Raw genomic sequence first — 22,158 nt, 5'->3', positions numbered from 1 at the left:
TTGATCTTCTTTGACTTCATGTCTTCACTTTGTGATCTTCTGTGGTAGGAGACCTGTGGGATTCAGTGGTGCAGTCTCCTTGATCTCCTGAACTTGATGTTCTTGGGTTGCCCTTTATGCTGTTTATTTGGGCTGCCTTGTTGTGCTTGGGTTTTGGTTGTTGTTGTGTTGCTCTTTGGTGGGTCCTTCCCTCTAGGTAGCTGACCAAGTCACTCCTCCCACCAAATCTTGTATACTGTTGTTGATGTGCACTTTCTTTACTTCCTGGATCTTCTCCTGGTGACATCAGATCAAATCCCAGTCTGGGACTAGGCAGCCTGTTCGAGACTATAAGAGATCTACTGTCTTTGTCTCTCTCTTTTAGTTGTTATCTATCCAATCTGTGATCAGCCTTCAGGTTTAAGCATGGAGGGCCAGGCAGATTCATTCCCATGGGCTATTGCTTATCCTCAGGTTGATGCCACTTGGAGGGGAGTGGTCTGCCTGCAGTATGGGGAATGAGTCAGCACTGGAACCTGGTCGACTGCTCTCTCAGTACTCTCCTCAAAGCCACCACCCAAACTCTCCTTAATCGTCTCTAGTCCTCTCTGCCCTCTCCTCTGGAGCCCAGGGTAACTGGGTGCCAATGTATTTTCATAGGTATTCCTTTTAGGAACTCATTGTCTCCAGCGGTTTCTCTCACGTCAGCAAAAATCCCTGTGGTATTTCTCTTTTCACAGCTGGATGCTGTTTTACTTTCTGCTCTGTTGCTGTAGGCTGGGAAGACCAGATGCGGGTTTAGACCCCACCCTTCTCAGGGGGTACCTGAGATGCTGAGATGTTTCTCCATCCCTTCAGCTGCCACCTGTGGGAGCCCAGCCAGCCCTCTCACATCTCCGCACTTCCTACCGGTCACATTGTGATGAAGCGGCCTTTTCTGTCTGTCCATGATTATAAGGTTTCTCTCCAGCTAGTGTTCAATTGGTTATTCTGGATGATTTCTCCACAATTAAGTTGTAATTCCAGATTGGTCCTGGGAGGAGGTTAGTGTAGCTTGCACTTACTCCTCCACCATCTTGGATCAAGAGCTGTTTTCTCTTTCTTCTTTACTGTTTCACTTGTAGGTTCCTTTTCACTTGGTATAACCCCAAAGAATTTCTTAATATCCCTTAGTATGTTCTGGACTCCAGTGTTTCTTGAGGGTCCAGGAGAGTCGATGTCAAAGACTGTGCATCCAGCCCTGTACTGCTCACTGGAGACTCTACCAGCTCCAGTGGCTGGAATGACTTTCAGGCTGCCCACTTCCAAGCTGCTTCACGTGAGGCCTCCTGGGAGTGGTCATGGTTCTCATTCTTAAAGTTGTAAATTTGAACTGATGCATGCTTCAATAAAGGCGTAAATAAGAATATTCTTCTACTAAAGCAGAATTAGAAAAAATTACAGTTTTAAGCAAAAGTTTAAAATTTAAATCCACTCTTATTTTCCCTGTTGAGTAAACTACCATCAAAGCAAATATTTTAGTGCTAAGTATGTAGATAAGGGCTTCAAAACAAAATTGTGAGTTTTCTATTAGTGGCAACAGGTGAACCAAGCTATTAGGAAATGAACTCATCTATTTTCTTCCAGAAAAGATGAAGTAACTCATCTTGCAATTTGCTCCATCTTGCACATGGCTTTCTCCTCACTTTACTCAGGCCTCTGGCTATATATGTCTTCTTCGGAGACAGCCCTTCCTGAACCCCACATCCAGCCCAGTGTCCATCATACTGCTGATCTTAACCTAACATATTTCTGTGTCATCTCCCATCTCCATTAAAATGTCCACTTTATATGAGCAGTGACTAGTTCAATTTCATATCTGCATCACCTAGGATAGGTGTTCAGTAAATATTTGATGAATAATGAGTAAGTAAATAAAGGAAAGAATGAAGTAATGGTCAGGTGTGTAGCAGGCTTGCAGATATTTGTTTAAATAAGCCCACAGTGGCTGGGAGAGGAGGGAGTGCAGTAACTGCAGACAGCTGTCCATGATGCTGCCCTGGGGTTCACTGAATTAATGGGGCAAAAAGACACTGGAGTATTGGCTGGCACTGGTGTCAGTTGTAGTCAGCACCCCATTAGGTTTGTGAACTTCTTCCCCATCTCTAAGCCTAGTTCTGAGGCAGATTTTTCTTATAGTTGTATACATTGGGCTTCTAGTTTTTAAAAATGATAGCTCTTGACAAGGAAAGTTCTAATTGATGTATTTATTAAAGAGGCATAGCAACAAAGTGTTACTTAGAAGGGAATTAATTTTAATAATATTATTTAAAAAAACACCTCTAACCTAATAGAATTTCCTTTACCTTCAACTTCCCAAAGCCTTTATGAAAATATTTAAATATTAAAAATATGAAGAAAATATTCAATTAAAATACACATTCCTAATCACCTCTTATAGTAGTATTGATTTTTATTATAGTATGTGCAAAAAACAAAAAGACAACCATTTACCAAAATCCTGTAAGTAGATTAGCACTTGCTAATGTCAAGGTAGTGGGTCTACAGCTGTAACTCTCACTTTGCTTTTGTTTGTTTGTACATTTTATAAAGATATATATAATTGCAGAAAAAATTTTCAAGAGAGGAAAATCACCCATTTTGATATAATATCATAAACTCTTAAGTCTTCATGTTCAAATTTCCTCAAAACAATTATTGCCTCAAATTATTGCTTATATTTTTGGGTACATAATGGAAAATAAATATTTTACACTATATAATTTGGCATCCGAGCCATGTACAAGGATTTAAAAATCAAATAAACATAACAGATTCATAACAAAATGTACATAACAAAAATTCAAATCCTAATTTATGTAATTATATTATTATTAATGTAATGAATCTGAAGTTTAATGGCTCACTTATTTCTTTTAATTTATCATTGATAAATGTATTTACTTGAACTGAACCTAACTATGAACTTAAAATTAACTTCATTAATTTACCAGATTCAAAGAAAACACAAATTTTTTCTTTACTGAAAATGATCTAGCTATTTGTTCTTCCAAAATAAGCTCTATGTAAAATAATGTGAACCATTTCAGAACACATAAATATTATAAAACTACTAAACATTATCATTTAATCTTTAGGCTCTAGGGCTGACAGGCTAATTGGACCCCTGGTCTCTTACTAGGATTGATTATTTAAAGTACTACAATCCTGCAAGGCAGAAGGAAAGGGAACCAGAAAAGCATATGCCTGGCCACAGAATTGAAGATACAGAGATGGGGAAAGGTAAAAAAGGATAAAAAATGAAAAATGGAGAATGAAATTTAAAATGAAAGAAAGACTGAAATAGTGAGTATGAGTAAATAAGAGAGAGGAAAGTAGATAAATGGGAGAGGAGGGAACACTTACCGAACATTTCCTCTGCCATACAAGCTAGTATTTGGGTATCTTCCTTAGCAATGAAGCTGAGGCTCAGCTTATGTCATTTATTCAAGGTCATATAACCACTAAGTGATGGAGCCAGGCTTGGCCCCAGGTATCCTGACTCCATTGCCTGTGAACTTCTCACTACACTCAAGGAGAGTGAAACCATAGTCCTTAGCAGCCATGTTCTGACTATAAATCCAGCAGGCACCAGCCTGGGGCCCAGTTTTCCCTTTTAGATTTCCTATTGTGCTACCTCAGCCTGCCTGAAAGTTCTTTATTTTTTTAAAAAAGATTTTATTTATTTTTAGAGAGAGGGGAAGGGAGGAAAAAAGAGAGATAGAGAAACATCAATCAATTACCTTTTGCATATGCCCCAACTGGGGACGAACTGGCAACCCAGGTGTGTCCTGAGCAGGAATTGAACTGGTGACCTTTTTCTTTGCAGAACAATGCCCAACCAACTGAGCCACACCCAGGGTTCAACCTGCCTGCAAGTTCTGCTATTCTTTCTCTTCCTACCCTCCGTCACGCACATTTTACTGTAAGGATGTCCCTCCATCATACACACTGCTAATATATTCTATTGCCAGATAGGCAAGGACTTGAACTGCAAGAATATTTTGATAATCATTTACAGGAAAATTTAATTTAAAAATTTCCTTTTTCCATGCACAAAAACAAAACAAACAAACAAACAAAAAACACCTTTGCTTTTAGTCTGTAATCCATTTGTTAACTCCTGAAACACACAAAAATACGTAAACAAATGGAAAAATATTCCCAGTCCTTGGACAGGATGACTCAACAGTTCTTCCTAAATAAGTTTATAAATGTATGCAATTCCAATAAAAAAAATCAACAAACCATGTTATAGGATTGAACAAGTTGAACTAAAGTTTCTGTGAAAAAGGAAACATGTAATAAACACTGAAAAGGAAACACTGAAGAGATAAACTGCAATTTTATATACTAGCTTAACTAGGCATCAAAACATACTAAAAAGCATCTATAATTATAACAGTGTAGTAGTACTGGTATATGAAGAGACAAATTGGCCACTTGAATAGCATGTCCAGACCCAAGTACATATAGAACCCTAATAAAGGTGACATTTCAGCTCACTGGAGGAAAAGATGGATTTTTAAATAAATGTAGGTATTATGAGATAGCCATTGGTGAAAAGATAAAATTAGATCCATATATCTCACACCATATATGAGAACAAACTCCAAATGGATTAGAGATCTAAATGTAAATAGCCCTGGCTGGTGTTGTTCAGTGGATTGAGTATTGGCCTGCGAGCCAAAGGGTTGCTGGTTCGATTCCCAGTCAGGGCACATGCCTGAGTTGTGGGTCAGGTCCCTGGGGTGGGGGAGGGGGAGGGATGTGAGAGGCAACCACACATTGATGTTTCTTTCCCTCTTTCTCCCTCCCTTCCCCTTTCTGAAAATAAAATAAAATCTTTAAAAAAATAAATGTAAATAAAGCTATAAAAGCATCATAGGTAGAAATGGTGACTACCTCTAACTTTGGTATAGGAAAAACTTTTCTAAATAAACATTCAAAATGCAGAGGCAATAAAATAAACGGTTCTTCATTTGAACACGTAAAAATTAAAAAAAAATTTTTCATGCTAAAGCCCCCTCATAAATAAAGTCAAACACAAATGACAATGTGGGAGGAATAATGGCAATATATTCCAATATCTTTAATATATAAAGAACTCTTAAAAATTGAGGGACAGGATATAAAAAAACAATGAACAGACAATTCACAAAAACAAGAGCTATAAAAGGCCCTCAAACATGTGAGGAAATGTTCAAATTTACTCATAATTAAGTAAAGGCACATTAAACCAAGACTGAGATACCATTTTCTTGCCTGTTACATTGGCAAAAATTAGAAAGCAAGACCACAAACTCTTTTGGTGAGATTTTGGGAAGACCAGCACTTTCAAATCAGTACAACTTGGGAGGGAAATGTGGCAATACCCAACAAAACCATATTGGCACCTGCCTTTGACCCAGCAATCCCACTTCTAGAAATCTACCTGGAAGATATCCCTCCAATAGTACAAAAATATGAAAGCCCAAGGTTATTTTTTGTAACAGTGTTTATAATAGTAGAATTGGAAATAATAAGTACCTGTGGTAGGCAGGATAATGCCTCCCACCAAAGAAGTCTATGTCCTGAACCTGTGGGTAAATTACCTTACACACCAAAAGGGACTTAGCAGATGTGATTAACTAAAAGACTTTGAAATGGGGAGATTATTCAGGATTATCCACATGGGCCCAATGTAAGCACAAGGCTCCTTATAAGTGAAAGATGTAGGCAAGAGAGTAAGAGTTAGAGACATGAAGATGCTATGCTGCTGTCTTGGAGAAGGAGGAATGGAACATGAGCCAAGGTGGCTTCTATGAAAAGTTTCTTACTATCTGAGAAGGAACTTGCAAATGAAGAAAGAAGGAAGGCTGAAATGAAATGTCATACTGGATTGGAATCAGAGGTATCAATATGAACTCATGGTATAGCATACAGGATGGGTCAAAAGTAGATTTACAGTTTTGAGTATGCAAACCACAGAGTTTATTCTTGTATTACTTATTAACTATTCTATTATTTTCAATATGAACAACTGTAAACCCACTTTTGACCCCACCCTGTATATATACTTAAAGGTAGATATAGAAACAAGATACATGTATGCATATGCATGAGTTGGTATATACACAAGTCCTTCCTGACAGGATCTAGGAACAATGGACATAGCAATAAGCAAACCTAAGCCCAGATATTGGTTTCTAAATACCAATCTCCAACAAGAAGAACCAGGACTCATTGAATAAGTGGTTACTTCCAGGCAGGGCAAATATATGTGAATATCTTAGGAAAGAAGAAAATAAGCAAGTATTCAGTAAAAGATGGGATGTGTCAAAAGGACATTAGGAGCCAGCTGGAAGGAGTTCCTAATAGCCAAAACAACAATTTAAGTCATGAAATAAATGATGATGGTACTAGATTATAATGCACAGAATAAAATGCCCATGAGACCATATTTGTCTAAATAACTTAATAAGTATATGGAGAAGATGCAGCTTCTCCAATGAACAAATATAAATGAAACGGAGATTTAAAAAATCACAGTGAGGCATGCTTTATAGTAATAACTGTTGCATGTAAGGCCTCACCAGTGGATGCTAAAATGAGTGGGCAAAACATTGAGGAGAAGCAAGATATTAACAGTCTCAAAGTATCTACCCAAAGATATTTACCAGTTAGAAAAGATAAAAGGTATTTCTCAGAAAAGAAAAAAAAATAGTAACTTTACAGTGGAGAAATCAGGTGAACACCACCTTTATCAAGAGATCAAGATTAACATCATCAGAAATACGACATAACATCAGGTGTCCTTTGATATGATGCAATGACAAAGACACAGTAGCATTCTGTGGTTTAAGAATAATATGTCACACACAAAAAAAAATAACCAGAAACCACAATCTCAATCTAATCATGAGAAAACATTGGAGAAATTCAAAATGAGAGAACTTCTAAGTAGGTGACCAGTACTTATCAGAAGTACTTATCATGAAAGCCAAGGGAAGAATGGGGAACATCACAGACTAGAGGAGACTAAGAAGACACAACAATTAAGTGCAATATAAGATCTTGGATTGGATCCTGGAACATAAAGGGACAGTATGAGAACAACTAGTGAAGCTTCAGAAAGCCCAGTAATTTAGTTAATAGTATTATACTGATGCTAAGTTTCTGGTTTTTATCACTATAAGTTGTTTGCATCAGTTAGACAAGGATATAAGCAATTTTCTGCAAATCTAAAGTTATTTCAACTAAAACATTTCTGAAAATGTAGATTCATTATTATTCTGAATTTAGTAGATTTATTCAAGAATAAAGACACTTGGGATTTCCCCCTTGTGTTAAATATTACAGATGTTTATAGAGGCTACTCTTTCTCTCCCTGCTGCTCTGCATTCTTAATTATCTTAGGGAAGAAAACGAAATAGAAATAAGACACATGTGAGGAATCTAAAGATTTTAACAGTAGCCTACCTGAAATCCTTTTAGGAAAAATTTGGGGTATATGTGCATGTGTACATATTATGAAGATTTCTAGAGAAAACAAATAATTGTTAAAGCTCTAGTATAATCTCTTGATTAATAGTTTTGTGCCCCAAACTTTGTATATACTAGGCATTCAGTAAATGCTCTACTGAGTTGAAATATAAGTGACCCCTCTTGCTCAGGCAATGATGAACTAAATATGAATTAAAATTCATTCTGATCAGATTTATGAAAACAGAATTATAGTTGAGGGAGGAAAAGAAAATCGTTCTGCCAGTCTATAACTGGATTTATTGATCTCATTGAAGTTTGTGAACAAACCTAACACAAGTGTGTCTCCCTTGGCGAACTGAGTGTAGAGAGGGTCCTGGACCCATTGGTGGTATGGAAATGCTGGGAGCAAAAGTGGCTTGACCTTTCTTTTTTGTTTGTTTACCTTTGTAGAAGTAAGAGCCTGTGGTACCAACAACCTTTATTAATTATTTTACCTTCATTTTCTACCATGCCTGAACATACAAAGTATACAGAAAATTAAGTCTTAAAGAGTTTTTTCACTAACTCCTCAAAGTGATTCCAGACATGTTAATGCCTTGCCCCACCTTTAAAGAGACTTGCTGAACACTTTTAGCAGCCTCTTTAAAAATCAAGTGACTCATTATATTCTTTCCATTTAGACCCAATCTTTCATGATACAGTTAAAGTAACTTATTTCCATCTGTTCCTACTTTGGTGGGGAAAGATACCAGCAGGCTGGTACAATTTTGAACGTTTTGGTGGTTCTGCAATTAGTTCAACATAAAGTTATTATACGATCATGCAGTGCTACTCTTGGTATATACTCAAAAGAACTAAAAAGCAAGTGTTCAAACAAAAATCAGTACAAGAATTTCCATAGCAGCACTATTCTGAATAGGCCAAAAGGTGAAAAGAACCTTAAATTTATATAAACCAATGAATGCTGTAAATAAAATGTGGTATATCCATACAATGTAATGTTATTTAGCCATAAATAGGAATGAAATACTGATACATGCTACAATACAGGTGCATCTTAGATCATGCTATGTAAAAGCAAGTCGGACACAAAAGACCTTATGTTATACGAATCCACGTGTATGGAATGTCCAGAACAGGCAAATCTGTAGAAACAGAAAACACATTAGTTATTTCTAGTTCCTAGGGGAAGAGGGAGGATGGGAGGTGGCTGCTTAATGGGTATGGAGTTTCCTCTTGGAGTGATGAAAATGTTATGGGATTTAATAGTGGTGATGGTTGCAAAACAGTGTAAATGTAATATATGTCACTGAACAGTACACTTTAAAATGGTGAATTTTACCTTATATGTAGTTTACCAAAAAAAAGAACCTCAGGAGAATGATTACAGGTGAGGGATAGGGGGAGGCTATCAGCAGGTAGGGGATGGGGAAGATGACTGTGAATACAACTACAAGAGTTAGGCCATTGTAGTCTTCCTTGTAGCCCCCACCATCAGCAAACTTGTGTTGATCATTTTACCTCTTTTATTCAAGGCACTTCCTGGTAAGTCCCCTGACACTTCTAGTTCTTGAACCAACTCCCACTTGCTTATCCTGCTTTCCTCTCCTTTTCACTGCCTATTCTACTTTTTGGGTTCCCTGTCACTGCAAGACTCTCTATAAAGCAAACACTTTACTTTCTTGCTTCATTTCTTCTATTTTCCCTTTTTATTCAGGTGCTACTTATTGAGGAAAAGAACCCAAGATCATGGTAGGCTAAAGATATTCATAGGCATGGTGTTTAGTTGGCATTTTTAAAACTCTCCCCTTTGAAGAACTTAAAAGACGTGTTGTCTTCCACACCAGTGGCTCATTTCTTCCGTTTGCAGAGTCCTACTCAGTCCTCAGGGCTTTGGGACATGAGGCCAACTCCAGCCTAGCTTTAGCTATTTGGGTTCATTCAGTATGCTGGGAGGAACCCATAGATAGAATCAAAGGAATTGTGAGGATATAATTCTTCAATTTGGTGATGGGTTCATCAGTGTTCATTTTATTATGCTTCACAACTTATAACTGTAGTTTCTTATATGTATCAAATATTTCATTGTATTTCATTTTCAAAAAGAATAGCTTGGACCCTAGGAATGATTTGAGAAGTTTAATTCCTTTAAATGCAAGGACCAACGTGATCTTCCATAATGGCTGCAGATGAGTATTTTTCTCTCTAGGCTTTCCCAGTTAGATCAGAACTCAAGCAGCGTTAGGGTTGGAAAGTTGCTTCATCCATGTTGATCTGTATTCTCTTTGTCTCCTTCCTTGAAATCAGAGGATTCATCTTAACCAATACACATGCTGAGAGAATCAGTCGGCATGGGCCCTGAGCATTCCTGTACTTTCTTACTGGACAGGCCAAAGATGTAGGCCCTGACTGTTCTTCACCTGAGTCATTTCTCAGGGTTGTGTTTGCAGTGAGCAATCTTGAGGGATGAAGTAATCTCTCTTACCAAAGAGCAGCCTTGCTGACCACTCACTGTAAAAGTAGTAGATTGCATAGCTCACTGTTCCTCAGTTAAGTGACAAACCTGCTGCATCCACGTCAGTGTCCGACTAGACCTACCTGCATGCCCCCCCCCCACCCCCCGTGGGACTTAGGGCACATAGAAAACATCGTGAGTCTGCTCGTGCTGCTGCCGCCACCGACTGTAACAGAGTTTTCTCCTGCATCCCAGAAAGAGTCATAGGCTAACTTGTTAACTTGCCAGTAGAGTGAAATCCCAGACCTGTCACAGCGCCTGCCTGTTGTGGTGACAAAGCTGAGGTGCTGATAGAAACAGGGCATTCTGAAAGGGAAAGGACAGGAGTCCTCACTGGGGGGTTATTGGATATAAGAAGACTCCCTGTGACCTGGTAGAAAATGCTCTCCCCTAGGTGGTGGTGAGGGTGGGAGGGGAGAGTAAAGGTCTCTCACTCTCCTATGTGTTAAGTGAGGCTGAGCAACAAAAAGCAGGGTCAAAACAGGTCACCCAGATGGTACTTTGGTTGTGGCACATTCTCCTCTGGCTGTGAGAGAAGAATGTTACCATGACGATGGAGCATGAAGCTCCACACCTCAGCCCAAAGGTATGCACAGTGGCTGTGGCTGGTGGGTAAAGGGGTCCCCAAAGCTGAAATAATGGTGTCAGCATTGAGGTTACAGAACTTGGGGTAGACTAAAAACATGAGAAATTTGTTTGCTGAGCCCAGTGGTGGGAGGCCCGTAGAAACAGAGTAAATTCAAAGGCTAGCTTACTGACGCCCGGCTGTCTCTCTCCCAACTTCAGCTGCCTTAGGGGAGAAAGCTGAGTGTTCTGGGGGACTTCAGGGATGGGATAGGGGGGACTCAAATGTTTATGGCTCTATTGGACATAGGCACCCAAGTGTATTCCCATGCAGATAGAGGGTGAGCTAAGCACCAGGTTGGCCCAGATTGCTGAGGATTTAGGTTTGAATGAAAAGGGCCACTGACTTGACCTGACAAACTCAGGTGAGGCCTGCATGGCAGGTCTTACCGACCCAGAAATGGAAAATAACCACATAGGACAGTCTGAACATAAAAATTCCTAACTAAAAGCGGGCCATGGTGGTAGTCACGTACTTAGCCAGCATCTTCCTTGACAAAGGTCAGTCTTTGCCTTACTTGAACCTATTTTCTTTTTGCATTTAAGATAACATACCTTTGAAATTTCAGAGTAATCACGTTTTCGAGACCACTCAGGACACATCTGATGCACCAGAGTAGGAGACCACTGAACCCCTCATTGTCACCTGGTCCCCCACATCCCATCTCTATGTGCTGTGAATGTTAATTATTAACTATCCTATACCCACTACTGTAAAAGAAGTATGTGTCTTTGCATTTTGCTTTTTATCCAGTCCCCCAGATTTCCCCATTTTGTTTTCTCCTGCCTCCCTAATCAATCACCAGTGGATTTCATGTAACCCTCCTTATGCCTCCTCCTTTTATTCTAATGTAGAAAATAAACTGCAAAACTGCCATTCTCCATAGCATTTTCTCAGTCCATTGAGATTTTGCTTGTTGGCAATTGTCCTCATTTTGGCTCAAATAAACTCATAAAAATTCTCTACAGTTTTGGATGTTTTTCATGACAAACAGGGCAGAGCAATGGCACTAGTAGAGGCTAAAAGAATAATGTCGCTGAACCCCAGTGCTCTCAAAGGCTGGGGTACACATGGGAGGAAGTTGCATCAATGCTGGGATCAAGAGACAAAGGGCAAAAAGTTTCCTAGCTGCTTTGCACTCCCGTTTCCCCAGCCTGCTAGAAGACAGCATAGTTTCCTGAAACCACTAAGATAACCCCTCAATTATGTATGTTAAACTCTATGGTGTGTGCTCCCAGAGGGAAAAAAGCACTAGAATCCAACTGATAGGCTTTGAACAAAGTTTTCCGTGAGGAAGAGAAATTAAAAGTGACTTTTGAGCTGCTTCAGAATCCTGCAGTTGTTCCCCTATTATGTAAATGTATAATGAAATTGATATGTTACTTGCTTATATTGTAAATATTCCTAGTGATGAGAGGACACTCTTCCATTCAGTGATTCCTTGACCTCTTCCAGTTGGTCTAATAGAAACAATATAGAATCCCAGAGAGAAAGACAGAAATCACCGCTTATCTCCAGAGAGGCCCAGTACTGCAGTGTCACCAGCTGGACACAGGCACCAAGTACATCCTGTATTAGTTTCTAGGGCTGCCGTAACAAACTGAGTAGCTTAAGCAACAGAAATTTATTGTCTCAGTTCTGGAGCTTGGAAGTCGAAATTAAAGTGTCAGCGGGGCTGGTTCCTTATGTGGGCTGTGAGGGTAGGATCTATTTAGGTCTCTCCTTGGTTTGTAAATGGCCAACTTCATATCCACATGGCATCATCCTATATGCCTCTCTCTGTGTTCAAATCCTCCCTTTTTATAAGTCTGTCAGTCATACTGGATAGGGCTCACCCTAATGACCTCATTTTAACATGATTACTTCTGTGAAGACTCTATCTCTAAATAAGGTCACCTTCTGAGACAGTGGGGGTTAGGGTTTTAACATAAGAATTTGAGGGGAAGGTCACAATTCAACCTGTAATATACCCCTTCCAGTAATGTGCGGCTGCTGTTGGCCTACTACAGGGCTCTTATTAAAAATGAACATCTGACCCACGGAGGTCTTGTGACTGAGGCCTGACATCTCCATTTTGGGGTGGGTTAACTAGGACAGGACAACTACAAGAAAAGGGCCCATTTGCTGGCAATTTAAAATGTGTTTGAAGGCATGGCTGGCCTGGCCTTACTGTCATCTCAATTTGACATAAAGTAGTAGCTACCCCTTTGGGAAAAACTTTTCCCCATTGTGCCACCTGAAGCAAAGCTACTGGCTCGATGGGGCCCTTGGATTCACAGAGATTTTCCTTAATGCCTAGGCCTGTTTCACCTTTGATTCAGCTAAGGTGAAAACTGATGCTGTCGATAGTGCTTCTTCCAGTTTGACCTTGGCCTTAACTATGGCGGTCACTGGGATCAGTGGACAGAAGTCAAGGTTCCTCTCAAAGCTCTGGTCAGTCTGGCTAAGGGGCAGGTTGTCTAGAGGGGCAATCCACCACAGGCCCTTAATGTTCCAGCACGTTCTTGCTGGGGAGGCCAAGAGTGCAAGGCCCAGACTGCTCTTTGTTCAGGTCATTTTTCTGGGCTGTGTTTGTTGTGAACAACCTTAAGAAATAAGGTAACCCCGCAGCCCCAACTCCACCAACTCAGCACTCACTCAAATGTGTCACAAACTCACTGAATGCACAGCATCCATTTAAACCCATCTTTGCCACCTCTGTGAGACTTGAGGGGAATAGGGAATTGACACCAGCCTCATGCTCCTTCTGCTTGTTGTGTTATGAGTAATAACGTTCTCTGTCTCTGACTTAGGTGTTTCCTGTATTCTGCCAGCATCCCTGAAATAGTGACAGGCTGATTTGTTAGCTTGCAAGTAGGATAAAAACCCAGATCCTTCACAGACCATGACTTCATGGAGACTGATGTAAGAGTAAAAGCCCTATAGTTACCAAAGGTCTTGGACAAGGACTCGCTGACATTCTTGGCTGGTTTGTATGCCTAACATTTGGTCTTCCCTAGGTCACTTTGCTCTGTTACATTAATTCAGTTGCCCATTTTTTCAATTGTTCCATCTCTTCCAAAGACATCATTACCCTGCACAAGACACTCGTATCACTTGTTAATAGCAATAATAACACCAGCAACAACTAACACACAGACTGACATTGTTCTAAAGACATGAGGCATTGTTCTATATGCTTTCTATACATGACCATCTTTACTTCTCAAAACAACCCTAATGAAGGGGATGCTATCACCTCCAGCTTACAGAGTAGATTACTGAGGCACAAGTCATACAGTTAGTCACGGGTAGAGATGGGGTTCAAACCCAATAAATGTAGCTTTAGCCTCACTTTTAACCACTACACTATACTGCCTCACAGTGGGACCTTCTACTGTCAGAGCCATAATGAACCACACAGGGCTAGAGATTTTTATTTGAAATCTTAGGATGGTAATTCCAGTCAAACTTTTAGCACTTCATTTTGACATAAAACATTTTAAAGTACTTTTTGACAACCTATAATGGGCAATTAGACAATCTTCTACTTTGCTTTGATCTTTTCTATCTATCCTATGTATAAATCCAGTGTCAAGTTTCCATACTCTGTATTAGTTTCCTGTTGCTGTATAACAGATTATCAAATTTAGTGGCTTAAAACAACACAGATTTATCATCTTACAGCTCTGGAGGTCAGAAGTTCAAAATGGACTCGTGGGACTGCATTCCCTCTGGGGGATCTAGGGGAGAATCCATAACCTTGCCTTTTCCGTGTTCTAGAGGCTGTCTCTGTTCCTTGGCTCATGGTCCTTTACTCCATCTTCAAAGCCAGCAGCATAGCATCTTCAAATCTCTGCCTCTCTTCCTTTCTTTGGCCCTCTTGCCTCCCTCTTCCCCTTATAAAGACCCTTGTGATTACATTGGGCCCATCCAGACAATCCATCTCAAACTCCTTATATTGCATTGCAAAAATCTCTTTTGCCATGTAAGGAAAAATATTCACAGGGGATCAGGTTAGATATCTTTGGGGGCAGGGGGGTATCATTCTGCCTGCCCTATGAGCTAAGCAGTTTTCTCTCCCTATATTATGAAAATTTTTACACAAGTATCTGGATTGGAGATTTTTAAAAGCTCTTTCACCTGATAGCTAATAATTCATTTCATCTTGGTTTTGAGGATGGAGCCCCAAGAGTATGTTACCTTTTGGGGTCAAAGAAAACATACTGCTAGAGCACATGTGTTAGAAGCTTTAACTACTGTAACAACATAAAAGGTTAATTATTTTAAAATGTACCTGAAGTCGAGCATTCATAAGCATGAACTCCTGTTGGATTTTCATGTTTTCATTCATAGATTTTGAAAATATAAACCCCATCTTGATCTAAAATATAAAAAAGCAAAGAAGCTTAAAACAATATATTCTACATGCATTCTCATATGGTCTGCTTTGGGCTATCAGGAGTTTATGACAACGTAAAAAAAAAAAAAGAAAAAACTTTGACCTGCCTTGGCTATCATTTACTAACATCAGCTGATTGAACTAGATGACTTCCAAAATCTTGTGCTCTATAAGTATATGGCTCCATGTTTCACGATTCTGTTTCCTGCTATAAATCTTGAAGAACTGAATACTTAAAAACACACAAACAGAAAAAACTTTTTTTTGTGAGAAACAAGGTGAATACCTCCTATCCTTTTACTTTCTGTACAGTTGGATTATAGAACCTTTTTTTCTGAGGAGGGGTGATTCAGAAGCTGCATTGTGAACTTTAAGGACAAATTTCTCTATGCTCCTTGCATTTGTGTTGTGTTTTAGCAAGTTTTAAGTATCTCAAGGTCACTACATTAATACCCTTCTTGTTACCCCTGCCCCTCTCCTACACATCCCATATTTCCATCCACCTACTGCTGACATCCTTTAGCCATCTTCCACTAACTTTACCTTTGTTTTCATAAAGCTACTACTGAAGTTCTCAAAGGGGGAAATATAAGGCTAATTAAATGTCCTGGGAAACACATTTTTTGGATGAATATATGGTTCTGTCTATCTTATTTATCTTACTTAAGCAGTTCTTAACGGGCTTTCAATTCTAGGTAGGCCAGAACTCCAATATTTTGTTCTTAACCCAATTGGGTAGGTAAAAAAGACCTTCAGTTGTTTGTTTTACTTTCAGGATGCAAATTCAAGGACGTTACAACTACTCTATCCTCCTCAATAATGTTGCTGATTCTCTTTGGAAGCTGTTCAGCAGGGTTGTGAACCTTGGGTTCTGACCCACATTTCATGTATTCTGTGGGAAGCCATCGAAACTCCTGTTTACCATATCCATATCCCTATCAGGAAATCTTGGGTTCCGGCCAACTAGGGAGAAGAGAAGGAGAGCATTTCATGCCAGGTGGAATGGGTTATCCCTGTTAATTAGGGCTGTAGGTGAGTGGGAACTGCAAGCCAGACTTCAGTGGCTTTCCTATATTCTTCCAAAGATGCACTCTGGAAATTATTCTGATACAGAGTCAGCTTTAATGCTGGGAACAGGAGGCCAATCACTCACCAGAGAGAAGAGGCACAGTCCTCAACAGGACTGGGAGGTCATGTGATTTCCCTCCTGCTCAGCCAGTACCCCACTCACTCCATCCTGTGACCAGAATTGGAGGCCACCTGCTAAGAGTGCGGAGGTCAAGTGTAAGTTCTCTCCCCTCTGCAAACTGTGACTGTCCCATCATTTGTGTCCAATAGCAGACTAGAACTTGCCTGAAGGCAGAAGCAATGGTGTGTCCTCCTAATAACGCTTTGCAGAAAGCAATGAGCAATACAAGAGAAAGGGTAGCTCAGGTCACTTGCCATTTCTTATTTTTCTTCTGTATGTAGGAGTGGATAATTAACTTTTCACATATGCTGCAAACATTTGTAAAGGAAACAATTGCCCTCTAATCCCATTTGTACACACACACACGCAGTATGTCACAGAGCTGTGTCTTACAGTGCTCCTGTTTATTAAGGGTGGGACCTACCCTGAAGTGCAGGGGGAGTCCTCATGTTAGTCATCTAGGGAAGAGAAACTGGAAAATTAGGATTTATGTTTACCTTTTTCTGGGCCTTGCTTTCTTGGGTCTAGACCGTGGTCCTCAGGGGAGATCACACCTGAAAATGAGTGTACAACACCTTGTAAAGTATACCCTGCAGTTCAGTATTTTCAGCTTTTCCCACCTAACAAAGCCATTTTCCAAAATCTGGGAGGTTCCTTCAGGTGTTCAGAATACTCTTAATCTTCTCTCTCCCACTCACAAAATATGTATTAGAAAAATGATGACTATAGTTCATACCACTCTATGATATATAGGAAAGTTGTTAAGGGAGTAAATACTAATCTCATTACAAGGAGGAAAATTTTTTTCTTCATTTTTATTGTATCTATATGAGATGATAGATGTTAGTTGAACCTATTGTGGTAATCATTTCAGAATATATGTAAGTCAAAACCATCATGCTGTATCCTTAAACTTATAGTGATGTGTGTCAATTATTTCTCAATAAAACTGAGGGGAAAGGAAATAAGCAAGAGTGATCTTGGAGTAGGGATAACTTTGAACTCACTAAATTGTATAAGGTAAGTCTTTCAAAAATTCCAACACTTTTATCATTGGTGACAAATTTCTTGATACTTAAAACTTAACACACCAGTGTTTCTCATAGGGCTGAGAATACTGGTATGAGTTCCTTCTGCCTTTATTTTTCCTTTGATTACTCTTGAGACCTTAAAAAGGGCTCTTTAATGTTACAGACCGGGCTGGGCTGTGCTACAGATTACAATGGGAAGGGGTATTTCTGTCTGAGAAGTGTTGGGGCTGCAATTTCCAGGCACCCCTGGGAACCTGGCTTTGATGATACTTGTAAAATAAAAAAAAAGATAACCCATAATCCACGATCTCTGTCATCCAGATTTTTCCACTTACTCACTTCCTGATCGAATTACTCATTAACTACCTACATTTATGACTGGTTCATTTTCAATTAAGTCGATGAGTTCCATTCAGATTAGCTCACTTCCCCTGCAAATTCCAGCCCAGAACCCACAACTTCCGGGAGGATTTCCCTAATTGAATTTCCCCTGCCTTTCCAGGACCTAATTACTGTAACTTGGGTATTTCCTAAATGGTGTGCTGATTTCCTTTGATAATGCTCTATAGTTTCCCGACTCGATTGCAGTCTTAAGGGAAAGGCCGGGAGTCCTTGCGACTGGAACTGACTCCGGAACGAGGTTGGCGATACCCCTTAGCCCTAGGGACAGGAAGCGAGCCAAGGGCTGACGCTCGCAGGGAGTGCACAGCGCAGCCCTGCAAGCCCCGGCCCGGGAGCTCAGCTCCGGAAGACGAGGACCCATGGCCCCGAGCTCTCCACCACCCTGTGGCCGGCCCGGTCCCTCGGGGCTGGCGCTTACTCACTGGGCAGCGAGCGGCGGAGGCACGGGAACACAGTGATCGCCGCAGAGGCCTTCAGGCTCCGGATGCCCTGAACCGTGGCAGAAACCAGCCTCGTCTGGCAGACTGGCTTGCCAAGAAGGTGGATTCCGACCCTCAGCCAATCAGCGCAGTCCTTAGCTTTCTTAAAGGTCCCGCACGCCTGACAGGCCTACTGTGTTCTTCTATAGAAGGAGCAGGGCACAGAAGCAAATTCAAAACCGAGCTGTCAGATTTTGAAGGGAGGCAGAGGAAGCAGAACGAGTCTCACTTAAAGGCTTCAGTGAGCTTTGTCCCTCTGTAGGTTTCAATGAGCTATCTTAATGTTTCTCTCTAGAAATGGTGTCAACCACCACTGTCGGATCTGTTTCCAAGATGAGAATATATCTGGTGAGAGGTTGTCACTTAAACATATAATCCCCAGTTATAAACATTTTTTTAGAACTTTTCTATTTGCAGAGTAGGTTTAATGTTGAGGGTGGACAGGAAGCCAAAAAACGAAAGAGACAGGTGGATGCAGTTGCACAGGACTAATTGAAAACATCCAGCACAGGTTTTTTACAGCACTGGGTTTATCATTTTTTAAAGCCCTTGTTCAAAGGAAAGAAATGCTACCACTAACGGGTCCTGCCATAGTTCTATTCAATTGGAAGCTGAAATTGCCCCCTGATTATTTTGGATTCCCATGGTGAAAAAATTGGGATGACTGATCCCAGTTTCTGAGGGGAAATTGGGTTGCAGCTATACAATGAAGGCAAGGGGAATTGTGCATGACACCAGAGATTCACTGGGCAAGTCTCAATACTCCCATTTGCAATAATAATGATCATTAGATAACTACAGTAACGTGATAAAGTCAGGACCACTTAAATTTCAAACCATGCAGAAATTAAAGTGTTGCATCACCACACTGGGTAAAAAATGCTGATGTATCACCCTGGCTGGTGTGGATCAGTTGGTTGGAGCAACAACCAGTAAATCAAAAGGTTGTGGGTTCGATTCCCCATCAGGGTACTACCTAAGTAGTGGTTTAGTCCTCCCTTGGAGAGGGGAGCGCATACAAGAAGCAACTGATGGATGGTTCTCTCTTACATAGATGTTTCTCTCCCTCTCTCTGCTTCCTTTCCTTGCCCTCTCTTCCCTCCTCTCTAATATCAAGAAGCATGTCCTTGCCTGAGGGGGAAAAAGATCCAGATCAACCAAGGCAGTGCATAGGGCAAGGGGAATGTAAGTGAATGAAGTAGGAAGCTTTGATTATCATTTTTAGCCTAGCAACAAGCTGTAGAGGCAGGGACTACTGTAGCTCTGCATTTAAAATGTTAACTGGTTATATCGTCCCAGCTCCTTCTCTGTTACTTTGTGTGAAGAGTGTTGGTCTAGCAAATATTATAATTTAGATTCTGGGTCAGAGTATACCCAAATTGAAATCATCTCAAAGAAATTTTATGGTTGGTAAGATTTTGTGATTCTCAGGTGTAAGGGATGAGCTTCTCTTCATTTGAGCAAAGGGCAAGAATAAATCCAGGGTGGCAAAGGAGGTACTTTCTCTGGGTTTTTTGTTTGCCTTCCCTCATATCTATTTTCCTCCCATCCCTGCCATATTCTTTACCCCAGAAGCTGACCTTTTTGGAAAACATCACCTGGGCTCTTCTCAGCTGGTTTCCATTTGGGTTTGAACAATGGAAGCATCCACAGGAGATTGGAGGCAGAAGGAAAGAGAGGTGGGGTATGTTTTATCCATTCTTTCTGTTTTTGGCTAAGGATTTGGCAGTGGCTGTGTGTCTCCACAATTGCAGCTCTTAACCAGGGGTCCCTCTATGGCTCCAGCTCACAGAGCTCTGGAAATGCTTTCTTCCCTTGTTTTTTAGCCTAGAGATGATATGGACTTCCTTCCATTGCACCAAGACTCTCAACTTGGTGGTTCTTAACCTTAATTTAGTGTTTGACATGCCTCAATTAGATGGTTCTCTTAACCCCACCATGCCCCTTTAAATAGTGTCTGTATTAATATCTCTTTAGTCAAACCAACTGAGTTTAATTCTGATTCCTGATTGAAACCCGATAGCTACGTTTTAAACTGTACACATACATTATAAATACTCTTGTATGCATATGTTTACAATTTAAAAATATAAGTGAAAAAAGTGACCATGAGCATATATACCTGATAATTGAGAGAAATCTTGGTGTGTGTACACACAAATACACACACACGCATACGAGGTCTGTCCAGAAAAATGTCAAAGTGGTTTGTACTGCATTGATGTAACCTGGCAGCCAAGGAGAGTGGACCAGAATGTGCATGCATGAACAATGACGACTTCACTGTACTACTAAATGGGAGCAGTGGATGCTGTTGAGTGAGCATGTGTACTGCGTGGCCATGGCATTCAATATGAGTGAGTAAAGCAGCAAATCTGCATCAGATTTTGCATTAAGCTTGAACATTCCTCCATGGAAACTATTTGGATGATTCAGAAGGCCACACCTATGGGCCACTGGTGGTTGGCAGCTTCATCACGACAACACACCCACTCATGCATCATGTCTTGTGCAGAGTTATTTGGTGAAACATCAAATCACCCAGGTGACTCAGCCCCCCTAGAGCCCAGACTTGGTACCCTGTGACTTTTGTCTTTTCCCAAAACTAAAATTATCTTTGAAAGGGAAGAGATTTCAGATTGTTGATGAGATTCAGGAAAACGTGATGGGGCAGTTGATGGCAATTGAGAGAACTGTGTGAGGTCCCAAGGTGCCCACTTTGAAGGGAACTGAGGCATCATTGTCCTTTGAAGAATGTTTCTTGTATCTTGTATCTTCTTCAATAAATGTCTATTTTTCATATTATGTGGCTGGATACCTTCTGGACAGACCTCGTATATATCATATTTTATAGAATGTGGTGTACAAGGATTAAAATAATTTATTTCAAATCAAATAAATATAACTTCAACTGGTATGCATTACATGTGTGCCATTTTAACAGGTTTCAGATATTCAGGAAGTATGTATATAATTTCTGTTGCTGGATATTCTCATTTTGTGTGCTATTGTCAATAACATCATGATGACCATCTTTATATATATAGCTTTTCAGTATTTTTATTGTAAATACTGGGTTAAATAGTATAAATATTTTAGAGAGAATTGATGTAAAACCCTCAACTCATTAAACATCTCTTACCCCAGGAAAGGAAAATTACTCAGTATTTTCTTGTATATCCAGAAAGTATTGATAGTTTCTTAATAAACAACATTTTTGAAAGTTTAAGATATGCTTAGGCATATTTCTTTTTAACAGACATGTTTTTGCAACGAGTGTGAATTTCTCCATTAACATGGGACCCAGAGTTAGCCAACAACCTCAGTCTGTGATGGAGGGCAAGTTGTTGGCACAGTGTGTGAGGCTGAGGCTAGAAGCTCTTCAATATTAAGCTTTTCTGGAATGCTGTTTCCCATGGGGAACATGAATTTTAACTTTACACTTCAGTCATGGGGCACACCTATAGCCTGGACATGATCTGAACCAGCAGAGAGCATAACTGAGCTTTGTACAAGCCTTGTCTGGACTTTGTCTATTCCTCGACAGTGACGCCAAGTGGTGGTGTAATACAATGGCAACAGTGAACTCAAGAGCTTGTTCTCTCCCTACCTGGAAAATTTTAAATTGAGATGTAATTCACTCACAGACCATAAAATTCACCACTTTAAGTGTACAATTTAGAAACTTTTACTATATTTGAAAGGTTGTACAACCATTACCACTATCTAATTCCATAACATTTTTATCACCCCAAAAAGAAACCCCATACCATTAGCAGTCACTCCCCATTCTCCCCCTTCCTCTAGCCCTGAGCAAATCCTAATCTGCTTTCTGTCTCAATCGATTTGCCTGTTCTTAACAGTGCATATAAATTGAGTGTTACAATATATGGCCTTTAGTGTATGACTTCTTTCACTTAGCATAAAGATTTTCAGGGTTTATCCAAGTTGTAGCATTTTTTAGTACTTCATTCCTTTTGGCTAAATAATATGCCAATGTATGGGTATACCACATTTTTTCTAACCATTCAAAATTGATGGGCATTTGAAT

General features: G+C 40.1%; 1 protein-coding gene across 3 annotated transcripts in view; it reads right to left on the bottom strand.

The window, feature by feature from the left end:
• Window positions 1–18,169, bottom strand: part of PLGRKT (plasminogen receptor with a C-terminal lysine) — a 35,479-nt gene extending 17,310 nt beyond the window's left edge. Inside the window, exons 1-4 of one of the 3 annotated variants that reach the window (XM_090274127.1) lie at window positions 18,051–18,169; window positions 16,693–16,749; window positions 16,160–16,269; window positions 14,902–14,988 (exon numbers count right to left, since the gene is read on the bottom strand). In XM_090274127.1, coding sequence (XP_090130253.1) covers window positions 14,902–14,982 — 81 coding nt within the window. In that variant the 5' untranslated portion in view covers window positions 14,983–14,988; window positions 16,160–16,269; window positions 16,693–16,749; window positions 18,051–18,169. Of the gene's footprint in view, window positions 1–14,901; window positions 14,989–16,159; window positions 16,270–16,692; window positions 16,750–18,046 lie in introns of all 3 variants that reach the window. The other 2 variants (XM_090274128.1, XM_090274126.1) reach the window with 2 other exon arrangements.
• Window positions 18,170–22,158: the final 3,989 nt, after the last annotated feature.

Source organism: Furipterus horrens, unplaced genomic scaffold (genome assembly GCF_987537825.1).
Source record: "Furipterus horrens unplaced genomic scaffold, mFurHor1.1.pri manual_scaffold_4, whole genome shotgun sequence".
Lineage (NCBI taxonomy): Eukaryota > Metazoa > Chordata > Mammalia > Chiroptera > Furipteridae > Furipterus > Furipterus horrens.
Note: the sequence above shows the minus strand (reverse complement) of the source record. Positions and strands in the feature narration are given on the sequence as shown.